Below are 22,110 nucleotides of genomic sequence, written 5' to 3' on the forward strand. Positions count from 1 at the left end.
TGCATTAGAATAACCCTGGGAGCTTATTAAAAATACAGGAGTTCTAGAGAAGGGCTTGTAATCTGGACATGCAGGTCTGAAATAGGACTCAAAATCCTAAATGTTGAGAACATGTAATGTAGACAGCTGCTTATTCTGCTTTTTTCTGGTAAGGATTGGAAGTCACCAGCGTGAGCGTGGGCATGTGTGTGTTTGTGTGGGTGTGCACCTCGGTGCACGTGTGCTTCAGGACCTAGAGCCAGCGTGACTTTGGGCTGCTATCTAAGCTGTAAACATGGCTTCCATCTCAAGAAAAAGCAAGCAGTGGGCATTTCCCTTATTTACTGGAGGGATTCAGGTACTGCTGCCCTTTCTCTGAGTCTTTGCAACTCGCCTGTAAATGTACTGTTGACTCCCACTAAATGTTCATCAGATCATCCCCTGCTTCCTGGATGGCTAAGAGTGTCCACTAGTAGCATGTTATCATCACCGCATAGTGTTTTTATATTTATGCTTTCTATAGCTTCGCTTCTTCAGATGTCATAATATCTTCCTTCACTCCTTTCTTCCATCCTTCCTTCTTCTCTTCTTTCCTTTCCTCCCTCCCTCCCACTTTCCCTTCCTTCCTTCCTTTTATCTTAACATAAGGAAATCAGTATGAACTTAGTATTCCAAGAAGCATCTCTCTAGTTTTTTCCATTAGCCTCTATGTATTATATATATGCGCATCACTTGTGCATTTGTATTGGCAGTGCATCTCATAAACGCTGCCATGAACTCCGTTCTTCCATCCAGGATGGGAATGGAGTTTTTAAAGACAGTTGATGAGGTGGCATCTGTTGGCCAACAGTTTTATGCTGCAGTAGCTCTGAGCAGATAGCATTAATAGGAATCACATTTTAAAGTTGTAAATTTGATGTAAAATACTAAATTTGACAATAATTGTGTTATAAAGCCAAAATTCTATTTATTAAAGGGCTCCCGTCTCTCCTTCGTGTGAGGGGCTCTGAAATTCTTGCTTATACCTGCCCCTAGCAATTATCATGCCTTCTCTAAAATTCTGTTTTATTTTTCCATTTTCATAACAACTACATTATGATGTGACATATTTTTTTCCAGATATTTTGCTTGAATAAATAAATAGGATATTAAATTCAACTGGGGTATTAGATTATAAATTAGTTCTGTAATAGGCGTCATAATGTTATTTAGATTTTCAGTTTACACGGACCTTGTAGCAACTCCCCAGAGCTATGCTACAGAATTAGAAGTAGATAGAAGTTGATGTAAGAAAATTGGTTTTTGTAATATGCTGATGCCAGTAGAGTTGTGTTGTGTGTAAAGGTATTTAAGTGAAATCTTCCTACTTACTTCATTGTACAGACAAAAGATTGATAATGATTTCAGTGACTGATTTGTTGGTGCTGATATTGGCCATATGTGAAACTAAAATTTTTCTTTCCAAAATTAAAGCAGTATTTACATATGAAAGCTAAAAATCCATTAGTAGAATGATATCAGCTGTCCCATGGATGGATGTTTCTCTTTCATCTGATTGGTATAATAATGACATAACCTCCCAGTGGTTTCTTTGTGACCACGTTAGTCCTTTCACTTATATTTCACGTCAAGGAAGATACCCCACCCAGAAACACTGTGTGATTATTGAAGTCACTAGCAAGCAGGATATAACCTTATTGAACTAATATGTAACGCGCACCAATGGAAAACCATACACATTTGATAGAAAATGTGAATTAGCCAGGTGAGAGCTGATAGCAAGTTAAAAAGAGAGCACCTGGGTAGCAAAAGAAAGTTTTCTTTGTAGTGGGTACTTTCATAACTCTAAACCAGGGTTGGCAGACTATGGCAGGGGCAAGACAAATCCGGCTATACTTTCTGTATAGCTCACGAGTCAAGAATGGTTTTTGCATTTTTAAATGGTTGAATAGAAATCAAATGAAGAATAATGCTTCATGATGCATGAAAGTTATATGAAATTCAATTTCAACGCAGGTAAATAAAGTTTTACTGGCACACAGCCGTACTCATTTGTTTACAAAATGTCTATGGCCGCTTTTGTACTATAGCGGCAGGCTCGAGTTCAGAGACCAAATGGCCTGCAAAATGTAAAATCGTCACTCTCTGGCCCTTTACAAAAAAAGCCTGCTGACACCTGTCTTAAGCCTAAACCAGGGTAGACTGCTATGTCCTCACGTCTCTGAAAGCCCTACCCTCAAGGGGGTTGGTGAGTAGGAAGTGGGTGTCTTCTGCTTGGGATCTCTGGTCACTAGTGAGCAGAAGCACTTTGCTTAAAAGGGAGAAAATGAGTGAACAAATGAGAAAGATTGCACTCCTGGGCCTTGGTTAAAAAAATGGCCAAATGTAAAATCAATCCAACTAACTTCTGTAGCACGACTAAAAATATCCTACTGGGATAAGCTCACTTCCAAGTTTTATGGCACTTTTATCCGAATCCCAGAAGGGTGATACTCTGTGAGACTTACAAAAGTGCCCCAACAAAGTCTATTTTAGAGTCTTGCCACCCGTACAACACTTCTGGAAGGCCTTTGTAGGGTGGCCAGGCCCGACCTGGGCCACAGTGTCCCTGCACCTCACCAGCCCTGACATTTTGAAAAATCTTATTCTCTCTTGGGCCTCAGTCTTTTCATCTGTAAGCTGAAGTGGCTCATTTCAATGACCTCTAAAGCCCCATTTGCTTCTGAAATGACACAGTGTCTCTGATAATGGAGACTCTGACTAGCCTAAGAAGGTTCCCGTCCCAGGAAATGTGCCTCTTCTTTCCGGCACCTTTGTAGCTTCCTCTTGCCTCTAAAATGTTGCCTTTCATTAAGGGTTCACAAGTCTTGACATGTTTGTAAAGAAATACACGGCAAGAATTCATATGCCTCGCCTTATAACAAACATGTTGTGAATAACCTATATTTGGAATGCAATTTGTCATGGGGATGCAGGCAGAGTTTTAAATTTGAGCAGCCTCTGAAATGCGATGTTCTATTCTTCTCAAGCAGATCCCTGAGCTCCTCCACTTTACACCTTGAATGGAGTCTTTATTGGAGAAGCTGCTCTCCATTTCCGAAGAATGGGAACATTTGCACTAAACGATGTAAGAGATGCCATTGTAATTTTCATGAGAATTACCCTTTCCAATGAATGTTAGATTAAGAACCAAGTAAAATCCCTTGAAAGTGGTTGGAAGATAAATTAGAGCTGAGCTGCAGTTAGGTAGAACTAAATTTTATTCCTTCCCTTTAAAATGGGTTTTAATTGATTTGGCATACTTTTTAAGTTAATAATGAATACTGTACCTGAGTCTGCATGATCACTCCTGTGAATTAGATCTATTGCACTGGAAACAGCTTTCCCTTACAGAGGACAGTGATTTTAATGAAGAGTCTTTCCTTATTGCACCGATGGAAATGTGGTTGATGGTGGTTTCAGACAGTTCTCTAATTAGCAGTCCAGCCTGTTCCCCTGAATATTTTACCTGAAACAGGATAGGAAATCTAGAGAGGAAAGGTGCTTTCTCATAATGCTGGAGTTCTTCCTCACTTTGCAGGAGACCATGTAAATGCATGGAGATCTTGGAGCTGGGAGCATCCTGTAAAGATGTTGTGAGGCCTAGAGATCTTTAAAAGGGGTAGAAATAAGTAACTCTGAATAAACAAATGGTTTTTATGTTGGAATAACAAATTTCATTTTTTTGGGGAGGGTGGGCACAGAGGAGAGGCATTAAATCCCCAAATTGGGGGCTAGTGATCAGATTTCAGGTATGTCAAGGTGTAATGTGGTTGGAGGTGGGAGTCTCATGGCTCTTATACTCACTTGTTGGGGAATGGAGTTTCTCAGTCTCTCCAGTGGTATCACCAGAGGAGCATGGGGTGTATGCCAGGGCCATGTTTAGAGGCCATGGTTAAAGCCAACATGGAGATAGGGGCCAAGAAAGAATGAACCAAAGCCAGACATTCCCGAAAGGTGAAAATATAAAGAACAGAGTCTTCCCATTGACTCACAACACTGAGTGAGTGAAAAGGAATGGACAAAACATGGAAGGAGACGAGAAAGGAGAAAGACAAAAGTTTGAAAAATATAGTGTCCTGAGCGATAGATGCTAGCATTCAGCACATTTCTACTTTAAATAGGACATTTGGTCACTATTATTAAGACTATGATCTCAAAAATTTAGGAAAATTTTTGATCAGATTTGCATTGATATAAAATGATAGTAGCAACCACTAGTCTGTCTTGAAGACTTACTATATTCCAGATGCTAGGCTAAGCGTTACACACAGAAGGATCTAATTTAGCTGCTATTAACACCCTATGAGGTAGGTACTACTATGTTTTCCATTTTATAGATGAGAAAACTGAGGCACAGAGAAATTACCATTAGCCAAGTTCATATGGCTAGAAAGTGATAGAATAAGATTTTAAACCCTGGAAGAATGACTCCAAACTTCTCGATTACACTGATTCTGCAGAGGGAACTGGGTTCACTACCTATAAGTGGAGAAAGAATCATATTTCCTGAACTCAAACCATGGGAGTCAGAGCTAGGGCCAAAGTGAAGAGCTGCTGGTTCCCATAATGCACTTAGAGCCATAGACTGCTGCGTGCTTTCTCGCTACCCAACTGTAATTAAAATTATCATACAGTATAATGATTTCTAATACATTTCAGAACAAATCACCATCTTATATCTGACATGTTGTTAATGTTTACTACCATAATTACTAATTTGAAATATAAGGCAGCAATTTTTATTAGTGTTTGGTTATGTATAATTATGTCAAATATGAGACTGCAATTTAGATTGAACTGTACTAGCAGAGATCGTAGAAAATGATTACCCTGTATATTTGACACCCTGGGTATTTTATGTTTCTATAGATTTTTTCCCCCTTCAAACCATAAAGAATTATTTAAAGATCATCCAAAGGTTATTTATAATGCTTTTTATTTAAGGAATTTTAGAGCATGGGAATACACATAACTAAAAATGGAATGTACTGAATCATGGTTTAATAGAGAGGAATGGAAACTACGATCAGTGAATGGATCTGATGTGCCAGACCCTCTCCTGGGCACTTTGTGCATCTAATTTCTAATCCTCACAAGGAGCATATTATTTTCCTGACTGGAAACCAGGATCCAGAGAATTTAAGAGATGTTACCCATCTAGTGAATGGTGGAGCTAAAATTCAAGTTCATGATCTTTCTGGGAGTTTTTATCCTGAGTGGTTAAAAAAGAGATCGTTTTATGGTAGATTATTGTTAGAATGTGCTTTCCTATAAAATTAGTAGTGTCCTGTATTTAATGAGATGATGTATATGCTGGTCCTTCCTTATATATTATCTCATTAAATAAGTTCTTTCAGGTCCATTTTAGAACTGGCAAAACTGAGACTCAGAAGTTTCAGAGTCGTATCAGGTTTGCACAAGTTAATACGAGAAGAGCTAGGACTTTAACTAAGGACTTCTGAATTAAATTCTAGTGTTTTCTCAGGACAGGTTGTTACTAGCTTCCTTTGTAACCGGTTACTGCCAGGATGCTCTAAAGCTGCTCTTTATTGCAACAGACCTTGAGTTCTTTGATGATGATGATGATGATGATGATGACATAGTTTGATGATGAAGGTAGCTAACAGTGATCAAGGACTACATGCTAAGCTATTTACATTTATCATACTTATTTAATTCTTGTGATATGCCCCTTTTATGAATAAGGAAACTGAGATATGCAGAAGTTCTTACAACACAGTGGGAGAGTGAGGACATGAATATATAGAGCTTGTCTGATTCCAAATTTCATTCTCCTACATATTCATTTCCCACGGGGATAATAATCAAGTTATCTCTTGGGATCGGTGACCCTGATTCCTTATCCTTCCCCAAGAAGATCCATTTTCCACTCCTCAGTATGTTTTTTGTTACGTTTCCCTGAACACTCTCTTTTTTACTAACGTATTTCAAAAATCCAATGATCAAAATTTCTTTGAACGTTAACATTTCGACAAATAACACTTGAAAAAACAAAAAACAAGTACAAAAACCAGAGTCCAGAAAGATTACTTCTTGGTCCCATTGCTTAATCAAATTATTTAAAAGCAATAAATGTTTTAGATTTTAAAAGCAATAAAACTATGTTAGAGAGAACAATAAAATAGTAACATTTTAATTCAGTCACTGATATAATTTGGTGAATTTCCACTCAACTGCTCATTCACACGTACTTTTTAAAAAATACTGTAAGCACCATGAAGGCAGGGAATATATCTGTTTTGTTCACTGTACCTGAATCGTAATATAGTTCTCGGTATATGGTAGGAATCCATGAGCATGTACAAATTAAAGAATCAATCAATGAAGTATAAATGTTAGTTTGTGTTTTGCTTTTTTATTTTGTAGTTAGTATGTCATATACATTTCTAATCATAATCCTTTTAAATCTTGCTTAAAATTAAATTTACGGAGTGATTATTGGTGGAGAAATTTGCATCCTGACCAATAGTGAGATTTTTGTGTTTGATTGATTCTCTCAAAGCGCATCTTGCTCTTTTGGATTGACTCAAAGCCGAAGTAATAAACCTTTGTAAAACCAGACTGTTTTTTCTGAAGCCCTACATGGTAGCCTTAGAAACCCTTTAAACAATCTCACCCTGAACCCATGTTTTGTCATTCATCGATGATGTCTGTGCCCAACAGAAGGGCATCTATTTTGCCTTTCTATTCCATTCGTGGTGAGGGGTGTGCTGCCTCATCCCCACCCCAGCTTGACTAGCCACCACTAGGCCAGTGCCTTGTACTTGCAAAGCAAGCATTAAGAACTGGACAAGGCAGGGTTTGACCATGTGTCATAACTGAGTGAGCTGGTGGGGTGGGATCCTGATTAAACTCATAGAAGTGAATTTGGCTAATACTGGGTTCTATCTGAGCCATAGGGCACCAGATCAAATCACGCTGAAAATTAACCTGCCCTTTCGGCCAAAATGAAAAAAGAAAATATTTTGTCTATGAATGTTTTACTGGACTTTATAGTAAAGACGCATGCTGCTTGATTAAAAAATATACATGTCAAGATTCAGAACCTTACATTTTAATAAATCAAATTAAATTTCTTTGTTTGTTTGTTTCAAGTGCTTCCACCATCACAGAGACGTATGAATCAGTCCTTTTAAGGTTCCTCATGAAAAAGAGACTTGTAAATCCTTTAACCCAAATCTGAAATTGATCCCCTAAGAAAAGTTAAATATCACCATTGTTTGTACATTGCTAGATCACCATGAAGATAATTCTTTTATAAATACAGATGGTGCCCTTATGGAAATTGCATGACAGCAAGTAGATGCCAATAGAGGAAAAAAACAAAACATTAAAATGGTATTCAGTAGAATTATGCTTCTTTGTCTAATTTATGGCTTATTTGAACTTGTGATGCCCTGTTTTCACTTTGGCTTTTAATAAGTGCTCCTTTAAAAACTTTTAAAATGTAAAATAATACAAATTTGATTGTCTTGGGCATAAAATGCTAATCATCGATTAGCAGTGAATCATGGCTATAAAGCTTCCACTTTCTCACCCCTTCTCACCCCAAGCCATTCTTATGAATTGATGAAACTGAATCAATCGCCAGGAGACTGAAATCACAGCACTAGACTGATAGTTACAAAAATGAGCTAATGAATATGTTATTGGCAAGTTATTGATATAAAAATTAATACTTAGGGTATACTCAGGCAAGGGGGATGGGGAATGGGGGCAGGAACCTATATTTACTGAGTACCTAGCGTGTGTCAGATCATAGAAACAACCTCATATTGTGCCTCTGCTGACGCTTTTTTTCTTTTATGCTCTCTGAGCTGTGTTGTACCCAAATAACCACCCCCCCTGCCTTTATGATCATCAGTTAGTACAGCGGAATTTTATCATGCTATCAGGACATGGAGGGCATTTGAATATTAGCATTACATTTTCCACCTTCTCCCCTCTGTTTGTTGGTAGGTGGAATGTTGAGAAATGTTGCCCAACCTCTTTGAAATGGCACGTGAATAATCCCATAATCAGTATAATGTATTCTGTTATGGGAGTAATCAAGTCATTCAGCTTTGAAGTAAGATCCAATTTGTAGAAAGTGGCTGATGAATGCAGTTTCAGGTATTTAGAGGAGGCTGATGTTCCTGGACTATTTGGGTCTTCTGGTTGAACAGGGAAAAAAGTGCTTGAGGAAACTGAAGTGGACCATTCTAAAAATATCTAAGTTTTGGGATATATTTTCCTAGCAGGCAGAATATGCAATTTAAGATTTTAAAATTAAACACGTCTGTGTGCTTTTGAATTTAGTATTGCCGAAAGCTTAGTTGGTTGGAAGCGAGACACGATGGTGGCCTGAGCTAAGTTTGAGGGAGGATGGGCCCCTGCCTCCTCCTAGGCTGTCGTTTCCCTAGATCTTTGCTGGGTGGGGTCCTCCTTGGTATTCAAGTCTTAGTTTAAATGCTCCTTCTTCAGCCATGCCTTCCCTGAGCATGTTTTCCTGCTCCCAAACCACAGTCTTCCTCTCTCCTTCTTTCCTCTTTGATTTTCTTCATGGCTGTTATAACCAAAAGAAATTCTTATTTTCTTGTGGCTTCTGCTCCTCTGGAAGAATGTAAGCTCCTTGAAAGCAGGAACTTTGTGTTGTTCATCACGGTATCCACAAGACCCCGTATGGTTCCGGACATAATGGAGGCACTGATGAAAGATGGATTGAAAGAATGAATGCTTGATTCTAAACTAATGGCCCCAAGATTCCATGGCTCAGAGGGTCCCCCTTCACGTGCATCATTGGCGTTCCTAAAAGAGTCAAGGGAGCTGCAATTGTCCTTGCTACAACACTGCCCACCAGCTCCTCAGTGGCACACCTAGGGATTAAGGTTCACCTAGTGGGTCCTGTCCCAGGTGGGAGGCTGCTGCTAATTGGGCAGCTTTGGTTCCCAGGCAGGCCACAAGCCGGCAGCAGTCACGCAAAATACTGTGAGTGTCCCTGCTAGTTAAGCTTCATATTACTTAAGACATCCATTTCAAAAATAACTCCAGCATCTATGGTTATGTTCTGTACTTGATTTGCAGGGCTTTAGCGGTCCAAATCCCATTAATGCCAGAGCCCTTGCACAAAGCCTTTTGTATTGACTTGGGTCAACTTAATCTGTGGGCTTGTGTTTCTCTCCCCCACCTTAGGCTTCTCAACAACTCTCTTGCTGACCCCCTCTCTTGCTTTCTCTCTCTCTCTCTCTTGCTCTTTCTTGCTTGCTTTTTTTCTCTCTTGTCCTTCCTTCCTTCCTCCGTTGCTTCCTCCCTTCCTCCCTCCCTCCCCTTTTTTCTGTCTCTTCCATTGCCTCAGACATTGTGGGTGAGTCCTGTGGATTCTTTCCTCTGGAGACTGAATTCTAAGCACATGACGAACAGTCTTGGCTCTAGTTTCCTCCTTGCCTACCCCTTCCGCTTCAGATTTATTTAGTGTCCAATATTAAGTAAGATCTTCATGAAAAGCCCCATATATAAAAATCTTCATGTACACATAGGTAATTTTTGGACTAATCATTGGTGGAGCAACACATCCCTATAGAATTTCTTTTATTTTTTTCCCACCATCGAATTTCTGTTTATGAAAGTAGTACACGCTCACTGTGAAACATTTGGATAATAAACAAAACCCAGGGTGACTTTAAGCAGCAGGTTCCCCCAGTGTGGCCAGAAGAGGATTTGGCTTTCAAGAGAATAATTAACAAAACTCGTTTTAAGAGCCCATTTATTGCAGAAAATAGGGGAATTACCTGTCCAAGGGAATGAGAAGCGTTCAGATGTTGCTGACATTTCCCTCAATGCACTGTAGTCCCAGAATAATGACTTCTTTTATAGGAAAAGGAGGAGAAGTTGCTGCGGGCCAGTGGATAGGAAACAGACTGCTAGGCTTTCTTGGCTTGCAGAAAGTATACCCATGTCTGCCTTTTCAAAGAAGGCCATCAGACCACAGCAGAACCCAATAGGGTATATATTCCTTATCTTTTTTGATTTATTTGTTCTTATAGCAAACCCACATTTCCCAAAGTCTGTTCCATTGAACAAGTGTCACATATGATTTTCCATGCCAAAGGGTTCCACAGTCAAATAAGTTGGGAAACCCTCATCCCATTGTTCACATTTCTTGGAGATATGCGATGCACATTAGCATATTAAAGAATAGGAAGGCCTGAAGTAAAGGGACCTGCGTTTCATTTATTGTTTCTAAAACTTATTTGACTGTGGACTTTCTTTTTTAAGTAACGTCTGCTAACAGATAGAACTATTTGGCTATAAAAACAAAAACAAATTCGCAAAAGCAGTTATTGTAGACTTAACTCTGGGTGCATAGTCTTTATTTGGGGGCTTTTGCATTTCTGGTGTCCTTTTTTTCCTGGAGGAGAAAGTGAGTAAGGCAGGGACTCAGCTATCAATTCGCTAGTGTCAGTCACTGTGCTGGGCTCTTTCCTGGTGGTACTGCATTTGAACCCCATGGTGACCTGCATGCCTCGTTTTGCAGATGAGCATCCTGCAGCTCAAAGAGGTGATGTAACTTGCTTACGGCCACTCAGCGAGGGAAGTGGTAGAGCTGAGTGAGGGCTACGGTTGCCCACCCTATGCCAGGGCTGTCAGTGCTTCCAACACTCATGCCCTTCAGCGCAGCAGACACGGCCCCCACTGTACCCTTCCCACTGTTGGGGCCCCTTAGCGGCATTCATTGGTTGCCCTTTAAAAGAAACTGATGTCAGCAGAGTGGCATCACGCACAGACCCCTATTGGTGAAGACTGCATACCCTTCATCCTCAAACAACTGGAAATCAAGCATGTGATGTGTATGTATCCATATCCATCCATCCATATATATGTGTACACATATATGTAGACACGTGTAGACACACACACATATACATATATGTATGTATGTGCATATGTAGATGCCGGCTTCCCCAGAATCCCTTCTAGGGCCTGAAGCATAGTAGGAGTTTGGCGACAAATATTTATTGATGTGAAACAGGGAAATGAACGCTGTATGAAGTATGAACTCATGTCCTTACACTCCCTAGCTGCCTCTGCTTTGTTATTCTCCATAGCCACCACTGGACGTATATTTACCCTTTTACTTTACATTTACTTGTTGATTTGCATACAGGGTGTCTCCCCACATTTGGATGCCTCCCCTCATTTTCCTTGGGGAGGCAGTTCTTTAGCTCGTTTATTCACCACTGTGAACCTACAGCAGGTGTTCAGTAAATATTTGGTGAAAGAATAAATGGTTGAATACAAGTTTTTACCATTACTTCTACTTCCCCCAAAGTCCTCAAATTCCTTGCTTTATTTGTCTACTTCTCTCTCAGGAGTAGTTAAAATGTACTGAGGGCTGTAAATATAGAAAGTCTATATTCTTGGCTATTCCACTATAGCAAACATGGGAGGGCTCTGGGCTAATGGGCACGGGGCTGTTTGCAGGGCAGAAACAGCTACAGAGTCTAGTGTACAGGAAGGTATGTAGTCACAGGGACAGTACACAGAGTCGCCACCATATGCTTTCAACTACAGCCCATCACTGTCACAGCACAAATCTCGTCAGCAGAAATCCCAAGTTAAAAAAAAAAAAAATCCAGATAGCTCCACTTTCCATCCAGTAAAACTGCACCCTGCTGGGGTTCTTAACCTGGGATGGAAAAGTATTTCAACATAATGAATCTCCATTGCGAGCCTTTAAAAACCATTCTTCTTAGAAAGGGTCCATAGATTTCATCAGACTGCCAAAGGGATCTGGGAAGGATCAGGACTCCTGAAAAGCCCTGACTAATGTAGACCGGGTGGAATATTTTGGTTGACGCTTAGGTAAGGCAAAGGGAAAAATAAGTTTTCTTTAATCTTTGAAGTTAAAAACAATCTATGTGTTTATTCAATATTTGCCCCTGCCCTCCTCCTCTCTGCACTTGTAGGTGGGTACAGTCAGAATCAGACACACGCATGTGCATGCACACACACCTTACACACTCTCCATTCTGTGATGGCAGAAGTGCTTCTGATGAAACCCTGTGGTTTAGGAAGGTAGGTGAAGCAGAGCTCCACTGGCTCGGCAGCCTGTGGCCACCTTCCCTTCTGCGGAGCCATCAGCGATGAGCACGGGACTGACGCGGAATGCAGAGTGTGGTTGAAAGGCATTCTGCCAAAATGTTTTCCGACCGAATGGTAGAGATTGAAGCTCGCCCAGCCCTGATTGGATTACTGCAGCCCCAGAAGCACTTTAATCTCAACTGCTGCTACTCAGAGTGGGGAGGGAGCCAGGGAGGAGAGGCAATGATTGAGACGTGTTGCTTGGTGAAGGCTCTTGGAGGCTTGGGTCTCCCAGCTTTGGGGCTGGCACTGGGAATAGGAAACTGCTTGTCACAGAGATAAAGTAAGGGATTCTTAAGTATGGGTCTGTTGATAACTTCCCTTTAATTTGGATTCTGTTGTATAAAATCTTGGTCAAAACAGGCTTTTAGCACACACAGCCTGGTGGTGGCAGATTGTGTATCACTGGCTGATTGTATTCAGGGAATAAACCAAAGCTTTAAATAGCGATATACTTTCATAATGGGTGTGTGCTGGGGGTGGGGAGGCAAAGGAAAAAAAAGAGTTGGATTGTAAGAAAGAAGGGACCCTTTCGTAACCAGAAACAGCAAAGTAGAAGGAGAAAGGAGTAGAATAAACTGTGAATGAAATAGAATAACCGGAAAAATATTATAATCAAAATGAATGATGTTTATCCAATTACATACTTGTATCCAATATTAAAGTAGTTGGAAAAATGTAAAACCCCCACCTTGGAACAAATTTATTTTCTTAGGCCACACAGAATAATAGAAATCATGATAAGCTGTGATTAATTATATCTAAAGTAAAAAAGGGAAATAAACCAGGTTTTCTGCCTGACTGGGGCCCAGAGTCCATATATAAGGGCAGGTGTCCTGTAATTAGAAGTGAGTGTCTTGGACACAGGAGAGACCAGATGACCCAGGAGAAGGGCTGGGAGGGATGGGAAGGGCTGAGAGGCACATGTGGATCTGGAGCGGTCGAAGCTCTGAAGGTTGAGCCATTTGCCCTTTAGGCGGAGGGAGAAGGAGAGCCAGGGGCAGGGATTCAGGAATGTGGTCCGAGGGGAGGCAAAGATAGATTTGCCCAGCGTTGGCATTTTAGATGGATTGTAGTGATGAGAGATGAAGGCTACAAAATGGAAGGCAGGAAGAAGAACAAAGGAGTCTATTACTCAGACTTTCCCAGTAGGGTGAGAAATGCAGGGGAGTGGGTGCTGATTTCTGGAGTGATATTTATGAAAACAGGTCAGGAAAACTGACAAGGACGCAAGCATAGAGCTCGTTGGAATAGGAATGTCTGCGTCTTTCTATGTACGAGGGATGTATGAACCCGCGTGCATGCAAGCAAGTGGCAAAAGTTATTGGAGAAGCGTCAAGGTGGAAATTCATAGCTATTATTTTTGTGGCCTCTAGCTACAAGAGCTAACAGGTGAAGATAGTCTAGAGACCCAAAGTGGGAAAAGATGACATTTTAACATTTTTGTCAGGTAGGCAATTTAAAAATAAACTTGAATTCAATATATACCATTAATGCTAGAGGTTGTGTTATAACGATGCAAAAATGCCTTCTTTTCCATAGCAGTTAAAAAAAAAAAGTATGTTGTAGGGGGCTAGAAACCATATATAGAAGAGGCATATGTGACTGTGACAGCAGCCCCACAAAGCTATTGAAAACATATCACGAGTCTGCCCTCCAGAATTAACACCGTAACCTATGTCAGGGACTTACTATTATCCTAATATCTGCTTTTGGATTCTGTCCAGTCCCATTAGCGATTCCCATGTTGATTGCTCTGTTACTCGTGAATGTTAATTGCTTCTAAATCTCTTTGGATGTTCAGATGCTTGGGGAAAAAATTCTGACTGGCAAAGGTGCGAGTTTTATTAATGTGCAAGTAAACAGGAAATCTGTTTAGAGACCCCAGTGAAGTGTCTGTGACTCAAGATGTCATAAACAGTTGATGCGGCATCCTTTTTCTCATGTCTGTTGTATGTTGGTGGTGTGACAGGAGTGAGGAAAGCAGGTTTTCAGTGATATCTGTGGTGTTTGTCCAAAATCGCCATGCTTGTCGATGTGGTTGGATTATCAAATCCTTTCCTCTGGGATTCCTACTTGCTTAGTATGAAGTGATCTTGCTACCTTTGAGATAAGCTTGTACTTAGACAGTGCTATTAAATCAGAAGATGTAAAAATATGAATATAATTTGGCCCATCACTGACATGTCGATCTCCATAGTTTCTGAACCAGAAGGAACCTTGAAGGAAATAAGCTTCTTAAGCTTCCTTATTTTGCCTTTGGGAAACAAAGGCCCAAAGGGATGAAGAGGTCAGAGTCACAGAATGGATCACAGTAGAGTTGGATGGAGAGCAAGTTTACCTGACTCTTGTCCCAGCGCTTGAGCAATCAAGAGATGGGAAAATGATCAAACTGGTGTTTATTATTATATTTTTCAGAAACATTTCATTGCGTGTTTGTGGAGTTTTTTTTTCCTTAGGATGGAAAAACCTATTTTGATCCAGTATTGAATTTTATTTGTTAGTAATTATAGCAGGATCCCGGTGAGAATAAAAGCAGATAGAGGAGAAGGGCAGAACACTCAGTTCAGCATTGCGATTCATTTGTTCAACCAGTATTTATGGGGTACTTTGACCCTGGGATTTGGGAGTGAGCAAAAAAGTCCCTGCTCTATGGAGCTTATATACAAGTGGGAAGGACTCAGGAAAACAAGTAGAGATGGGCCATATACTGTTAGGTTGTGGTGAGCCTTAGGAAGAAAGAGACAGAGCAGTAAGGGGACAGAGCATGGTGAGTTGCAGCTATTTGAGATAGGTGCTCAGGGGAGAGGAGTATATGAGCAGAGATCATGGAAGTATCTCAGCAAGACTGTCCCAAGCAAAGGGACCAATTGAAAGAGAAAATGTCCTGAGATGGGAATGTGCTTGGGTATTTAAGGATGAGCCAGCCGTGGCCGTCTAGTGGTTAAGATTCGGCACTCTCACTGCTGCAGCCCAGATTCCCTTCCTGGTCAGGGAACCACATCCCCCTCCCTGCCCTCCCTAACTCTGTCTGTCGGTTGTCATGCTGTGGTGGTTGCGTGTGGTGCTGAAAGCTATGCCACCGGTATTTCAAAAACCTGCAGGGTCACCCATGGTGGACAGGTTTCAGTGGAGCTTCCAGACCAAGACAGACTAGGAAGAAGGAACTGGCCACCCACTTCCTAAAAAGTTGGCCATGAAAACCCTATGAATGGCAGCAGAGTATTGTCTAATATGATGCTGGAAGGTGAGAGGATGGCTCAAAAAGACTGGGCAGGGCTCTGCTCTGCTGTGCACAGGGTCGCTGGGAGTAGCAATCAACTTGATGGCACTAACAGCAACAAATTTGAGGATGAGCAAAGAGGTCAGTGCGGCTGCAGAAGTGAAGGTAGTGGGAGATCATGACCCTCAAATCATGGGCTTTGGGAAAACTCTGGGTCAGACATTTTATGGAGACCCATCTTTAGCAGTTCTGTAATCTCAAATAGTATGGCTCATAAACAGAGCCCAAACTCATCTTTTTTGAGAATATTCCCCAAAGGAGTCATCGTTCTGGGATTGGTGTCTACGACTCACTAGTAGAGTCCAGAAGCCTTCAGATCCTTCCAGAGAGTTTTAGATCAGAGTAGTTGTCGCTGTACTAAAAATCGTTTAACCATAACATTACGTTTCTTGATGGTAGGACCCGTGTCACACACATTTTTGTGTCCTCTGGGAAACCGCATGCAGCGTGAAACTTACATCTAGTAAGAACTCAGTAAATACTGATTATTTGGTCAATGCATGAATAAATGGCCTGAGAGTGGTAGAAAGGATGAGGTGTCCTAGAAAGGATTGTTAAAAATACACACTTCTAAAAATGTTGTTAGCGAGATTACTTCTGAAGCATTCTGACTTCCTTGAAATAATTTTTAAGACAAGTCCATATGCTGATATGTGAACATAAGTGTATAATGAACTGAACAGTAGTAACATTATTTTCAGGCCAAATTTTAGCTGGATGGTTGTATTTTGTCAATCTAATTTTTTTCCCATGTTTTAAACTGGGTATGGAAGTTTTTCCAATCTTTTCTCTAGTATTAAAGGAATATTGGTGTCTTGGCTCATATGAGCAAGGATTATATTCAGCAATGTCTTACTCTGGGTATAATGTATTTAATATATTGAGATTGTGGGGGAATTACCTGGGAAATATCAGTCCCCTAGGAAAAGATGGGTGGTCAAGTTGCATTGTGATGGGGAAGATGGAAGTTGTAATTCTTGTCCGCTGTTACTGAATTCTCTCACTATAATGGACCAATAATTTATTCTCCTATTGCATTTCAATATCCCCATCTGCAAAGTGGGGGTAACACAAACTTACCCTCTGCCTTTCAGGTTTTTTGCGAAAATCAGTGAACTAATATTGGTAAAATTGGAGCCCCATGGATGAAGGGTACTTTGTAAGTATAACACATTATTGTCATGTTATGTTCTGTTACTCCAAAGTGCAAACACCAGATGTCTGCTCTTGCCATATTAGGAAATCAGTAACACCAAGTTTCACACCCAAATATTGATAATCTGACTTCTTTTGAGGAATTTAGCATTTCTGAACTCTCTAATGTTTTGCCAATGTGTTGGATGTATGAAAAGCCTCTCTTCTCAAAAAATATTCAGGCAATGTTTACTACACAATTTGGAAGAATACATTTCTGCAGGTTGTGTAAAAATGTTGATATAAACCCTGGATATGAATGTAAGTTATCTTTATTTCTCTTTCCCCACCTCTCTCTTCCTTTCTTTTTGATTTGCATTTAACTCTGTGTTTTGAGCTGTCAGTTTGTGTATCAAAGAAATGGTTGGCTTCAGGGAAAGACTGAATGTTTCACTGAGGTGAGCGATGTTTTGTTAATGATGGAACTAAATTAGACATTCCTTAGACAAGTTGCCAAGTATTGTGTTTCAAGACTTGGTTTGGGGTAAGGAGGCCCACTAGAATGGTGAGCCAAGTGTGACTCACCCCTCCTTGACCGTGTGACAGCCCAGGTGACTTGGAAGTGGCCTCCTGTCCATGGAATGGCCAAGGGCTGGAATCCACAAAGCCAAACTGCAGGCAGAAAATGTACAACCCTTTAGCAACTGCTTTGACTGATTTTCTCGCTGAATGCCACAGCTTTTTATTTTGCTAGGTCAACCAATGCCCTGGCTTACGTAGACTGGTTGGTGACATGCCGAGTGTATAACTCATAGTATTTTTTTCAAAGGGTGGCCGTCGCCCTTTAAAAAATTTAAAAAATGTTGTGACTGCTTATTAAAGCCCATTTTAGTGAGTCCCCCTTGTATCTGGAAGGGTCCGTACATGTCTCATCTAGTCCTATTTCTCGGCCAGATCTAAGGATTCTATCTGATGGGTGCCCAAGAACCTCTGGAGGCAGATATACTACCTCAAGAGGCAACTCTTTTCAGTTACAGCGTTCTTTCTTGAACCCAAATCCACCCTCGATGTATCTTCCACCCTTGGGTCCTAATATTTACTATCCATACCTACAAAGAACAAGTCTTCCTCCTCCAAAGTGACACCCTTTCAAGTATTTGGTGGCACTTATTGGGTCCCCCTTCGATAAGCTTTGTCAGCTTCAGTTCCCTCCACAACTGGACCTTGTGTGCCATGACTTCCAAGCTCTCTACCCCTCTGGAAAGGTTCTCATTTGTCTATATCTTTCTTAACAAGCAGCACTAAGACATCTTACCTTCTCCAGGCCCCATTCTGCATCTCAGAGTCAAAAGATCTAATCAAAGGTATGGAAGAGAATGACCTCGAAGAAATCGTCTGGGATCTCTGTGCCCATGGATTGCTATGAGTAATCAGACAGCAAAGCCCACATCCCTCTGTGAGGTGCAGATGATTGACAGGGAGAAAGTTGTTTTGGTTAATAATACAATCTGCTTGCCTCCTGGAGACACAGCAGTAGCCTACTAATTCGTTAGAAGTGAATTAAGGTTGTTTACCGATGTTTTAAAGTAACTGTCAGAGTGAAAAAAAAGTTCCTACCAGATGAGACCACTCACCTACTTCAGAGTTGCTGTTTATTTTAAGCTGAGTGCATAAATAATATATTGAGATACGAAGGGTGATTTCAAGCATTAGAACACGAAGCCTCCTGTTTACTAACTGTCATTGGGCTGAAGAGAATTTAAACAGCTCTGAACCTTTTTGTCTGTGAATGCAAGGCATGAAATTAACTTTCATTTCGTAGTTAGCAGAAATCGTGATTAAGGCAGCCTTGTTGACGTGTCTTGTGCTGATCTGGGGCTCTTTTGCTATGCAAGACAAGCCTTGGCAGCAAAATGCTTCCCGTGTCTCCACTGAAACAAGACCCCCTCCCCACCCGACTCCCCCAAAAAGCACAGATCTGTCTGGGTCACTGAATCAGTTTGTTCTGGGTATAAAGAGAAGTAGTGGAAGAATACTAGACTGGGTTCCAGGGGTGCTACTCCTGACGGCCAGTAGCCCTCTCTGAATCATACTTTCTTCACTTGTAGAATGGGGAAAATAGCACCTGCTTGCACTGCTTCACAGGGAGATTGTGAGAACCCAGTGAGGTCATTGCTGTGAAATGGCTTTGAAAGGTATCAGGTGTCATATCTGGACGGGACAAGGCTGTGTTCTAAGTGACTTGCATATCTTAACTCATTTCATCTGCCTGACAATCCTTTGGGAGAGGTACTTTCATTATCTCAGTTTGACCACTACAAAAACTGAAGCCCAGGGAAGGGAAAGGACTTGCTCCATCATCTAACAGCTAATGAGGCAAATTGGGATTCCAACACCAGTCAACTGGGGTCCAGAGTTTGTGTTCTTGACTATTACTTATTTGGGAGAAGGGGCCGGGTTTTCCTACATATGATTGTGTCTCTTAGTCATGTGCAAGTAAATGAAACATCATTCCTAACAACCTGGACCCAATTTAGCTGGAAAAAATGCAGGTATGTCTTCTCCATGAGTGATTATCAGCAAAGAGGCTTCCCATTGGATAAGGATGGAGCAGACTGTATGGATTAATTATGTTTTATGTGTAAAGAGCTTGGTGATTCGTAGATGAAAAGCCCTCAGTGAAAAGGTCTATTACTTGCAATGCTTTCAGAAACAAGAAATTTGATTCCCTTTTTGTCCCTGTAAACTTGAAAGTCTGATAGCCTATTTTGGAGTATAGGGAGAGTATTAGAGAATGAATAGAAAATGTATGGAATGTTTAATTTTGCATGATTACATTTCATATTTGCTGAGGTAACTGTGGCAAATAGAAGTGCATAATAATATCACAGCACACCTATTTTAGATGTTTTGATGAAATACTCTGTGTTTTCCAGTCTGATACATGAACCCTTTGGGATAAGTCCTTATTAAGCAAATGAACAAGAATGTATTTGTGTCCGCATCATTGAAAATATGTAATTTGTACAACTGCTTTTTTAGTGATATTGACATTATATTTATTTGAATTTCAAAAGAGGAAAGAGCCTAAGTGATTAATGAAAACAAAAATGATGTGAGTTTGCCAACATTTTCCCCTGAAATATTCTCAGTCTGTAGTGGGGTCGTACTTAAAAGCTGGAGTGGGAAACATGGGGGTCTAATTTGCTTTGGATTTTTAAAGGAAGCAGCTCAAAAATAGGGTCATTTCCATAATCCCCCCAAAATAGATGGACTCATGAGAAGTAATCAGCGGAGGGAAGGAATAAATTCTGCACTTCCAAATTGCAAAAACCTCAGCCATTGCTGCTGTGCCCTAGAACTTGTTAATACAATAAGATAATTGCATAATTAAATACACTATGGAATTTCCATAATTGGAAACTTTGTTTTCTCATCACAATATGCAACTTGCTGATGCTGAAAAGCATCGCAGCATCTTACGGAGGCCCGGCTCATTCTTTCACGTCACGTCCTCTGCAGTGTTCTGCGGCAACTCTGGCAGTTCTGAGACACTTCTCTTTCGGGTTATTTTTAGTTGGTTATATTTAGACAAGGTGAAATTAAGCAGGAAGTCCCCCAAAGTCTGACTTGCCTGCCCAGGCCATGGGAGTTGAGGATCATTTTGCTAAAAGCGTCCCTGGTGCCCTCTAGATCTTTCTAGATAATAATGGGTGAAAAGTGAAGCTGAAGATGAGTGCTGTTTGGAATAGGGGAGGACCCCTCTGGACAGTGATGTAGCTTAGTGGAGTTGCTGAGAGGGCAGTCTCCAGAGCTGGCTCCTGGGTTCAGACCTTGGCGTGGCTTCTTACCTGCTGATTGGCCCCTGGAAAGATACTCCATCGCTCCTGTTTGTGGTTCTGTAAAAGGAGACTCTCGATCTCCGTGCAAGCCTTGATTGAGTTAATACACGGAAAGAGCTTAGAAAATACAGCGCAGGTTGTCAGCGCCCAGCAACTGTTAGCTAGTATTATTAGGCAATCCTGGAGGAAGTTTCAAATTCATTTGAATGTGGCAAATCTTTGAGGAAGAACAAATAAGTAGATTTATGGTTTTGTCCACTCAGGAAGTATTTATTGAACCCTTTATCTGCCATCATCCTGGGTGTCAAAAAAACAAAGATGAATATCACCCATTTCCTGCTCTGGGATGGTTCAATCTGATTGGGAAAATAGACACGTAAATAGATGATGATAAAAATAATAGTATTAAAACAGTATCTGGCAGATAGTAAGATATTTTGGCCGGGACTGGTCTGTCATCATAGTATCCCCAGCACGTAACACTTAGATGAATAAATGAATGACAGGAATTTGGTCTAAGATTATTTTGTCTGACAGTCAAAGCAGTTTACTAGCGCGGAGTAGGTCCCTAGCTGAGTAGGAGACTAGATGAGTCAATGCATTCATGGACCAAATTGACTTTAAGCTTCTTCTCTTTAGGGTTACTGTCGTCAGTGTGAGAAAGCAGATGAATTTGCTAATGTTCAATATTAGGGCCCACACTAGGGTGAAGCAAGTGAGATGTGTTAAGCTGCAAAATTAAGGAGGCGCCCACTCTCAGAGTTGTGCTGGTGCTGAGGAGGGGCTCAATTTCAGGGTCCTGCAGGGGCTTCCTTAAATTTTGCACCGTAGATGCCTTACTTTCCACGCTCTGGTCCAGGCCCTGTTGAATATGCTAGTCTTACATGTATGACTCTGCTTTATTGTTTGTGCGTTTGAACACTTCCCCAAATTTTATTTCAAAAAATTTCAACGCTGCAGAAAAGTTGAAAGAATATTCCAAGGAACACCCTGTACGCCTTTTGCCTGTATTCATTAATGGTCAATATTTGACCACACTGATGATATCCATCTCTACAGACATGACTCTGAGCCTTGTCCTAATTCACCAGAGAAATCATGTATCCTCCATACAGCGTCCTCCCCCACCTCTAGTGCACGTAATGTTAAATATACTTCCTAAATTCTGCATCTCTAATTTATAAATTTTGAAAGAAAAAGACAAAAAGACCATCAAGAGAACTTTGCTGAAATATTTTTTTCATGTTTCAAAACTGCTACTTGAAACTTATTTTTAGACTTTTAATATACTAACATATTTAGAACATGGCCAATGGAAGATGCCTAAAATTTTAAAGGTTATAGAGTTTTCCTGGATGCTTTGACATTCTCTTTCACGGAGGAGAGATTTTTTTGAAAAGGCAAATTCCCTTGACCACTGTTTTTCTGAGAGCCTTTGAAAGGGAGATGGTAGTCCAATCACTGATACAATGAGATCACCGTTTTCTGTGTTAAGAATATTTACTGTAAGAGGTGACTTGTAAATATGATAGAGGGACTATTTATAAATTGGTGATATGCTCTCAAATAAAGAGAAATACATGCTTGACTTTGGACTACACTGACAAACTTTCATGAAGAAAATCCTTTCATGGTAATCTTGAGTGTTTATAAAAAATAAGGTATCTGTCACTATAAAAGTGTGGCAAG

General features: G+C 40.6%; 1 protein-coding gene across 4 annotated transcripts in view; it reads left to right on the forward strand.

The window, feature by feature from the left end:
* Window positions 1-22,110, forward strand: part of PPARGC1A (PPARG coactivator 1 alpha) — a 608,512-nt gene that overhangs the window by 157,727 nt on the left and 428,675 nt on the right. The window contains exons 1-2 of one of the 4 annotated variants that reach the window (XM_070506132.1): window positions 3,017-3,106; window positions 16,540-16,604. The exons of 1 other annotated variant lie outside the window; for it this stretch is intronic. In XM_070506132.1, the coding sequence (XP_070362233.1) occupies window positions 16,587-16,604 (18 nt within the window). In that variant the 5' untranslated portion in view covers window positions 3,017-3,106; window positions 16,540-16,586. Of the gene's footprint in view, window positions 1-3,016; window positions 3,107-16,539; window positions 16,605-22,110 lie in introns of those variants that run through there. 2 more of the 4 variants (XM_070506131.1, XM_070506129.1) reach the window with 2 other exon arrangements.

The sequence above is a fragment of the Equus asinus genome, chromosome 3, assembly GCF_041296235.1.
Source record: "Equus asinus isolate D_3611 breed Donkey chromosome 3, EquAss-T2T_v2, whole genome shotgun sequence".
NCBI classification, from domain to species: domain Eukaryota; kingdom Metazoa; phylum Chordata; class Mammalia; order Perissodactyla; family Equidae; genus Equus; species Equus asinus.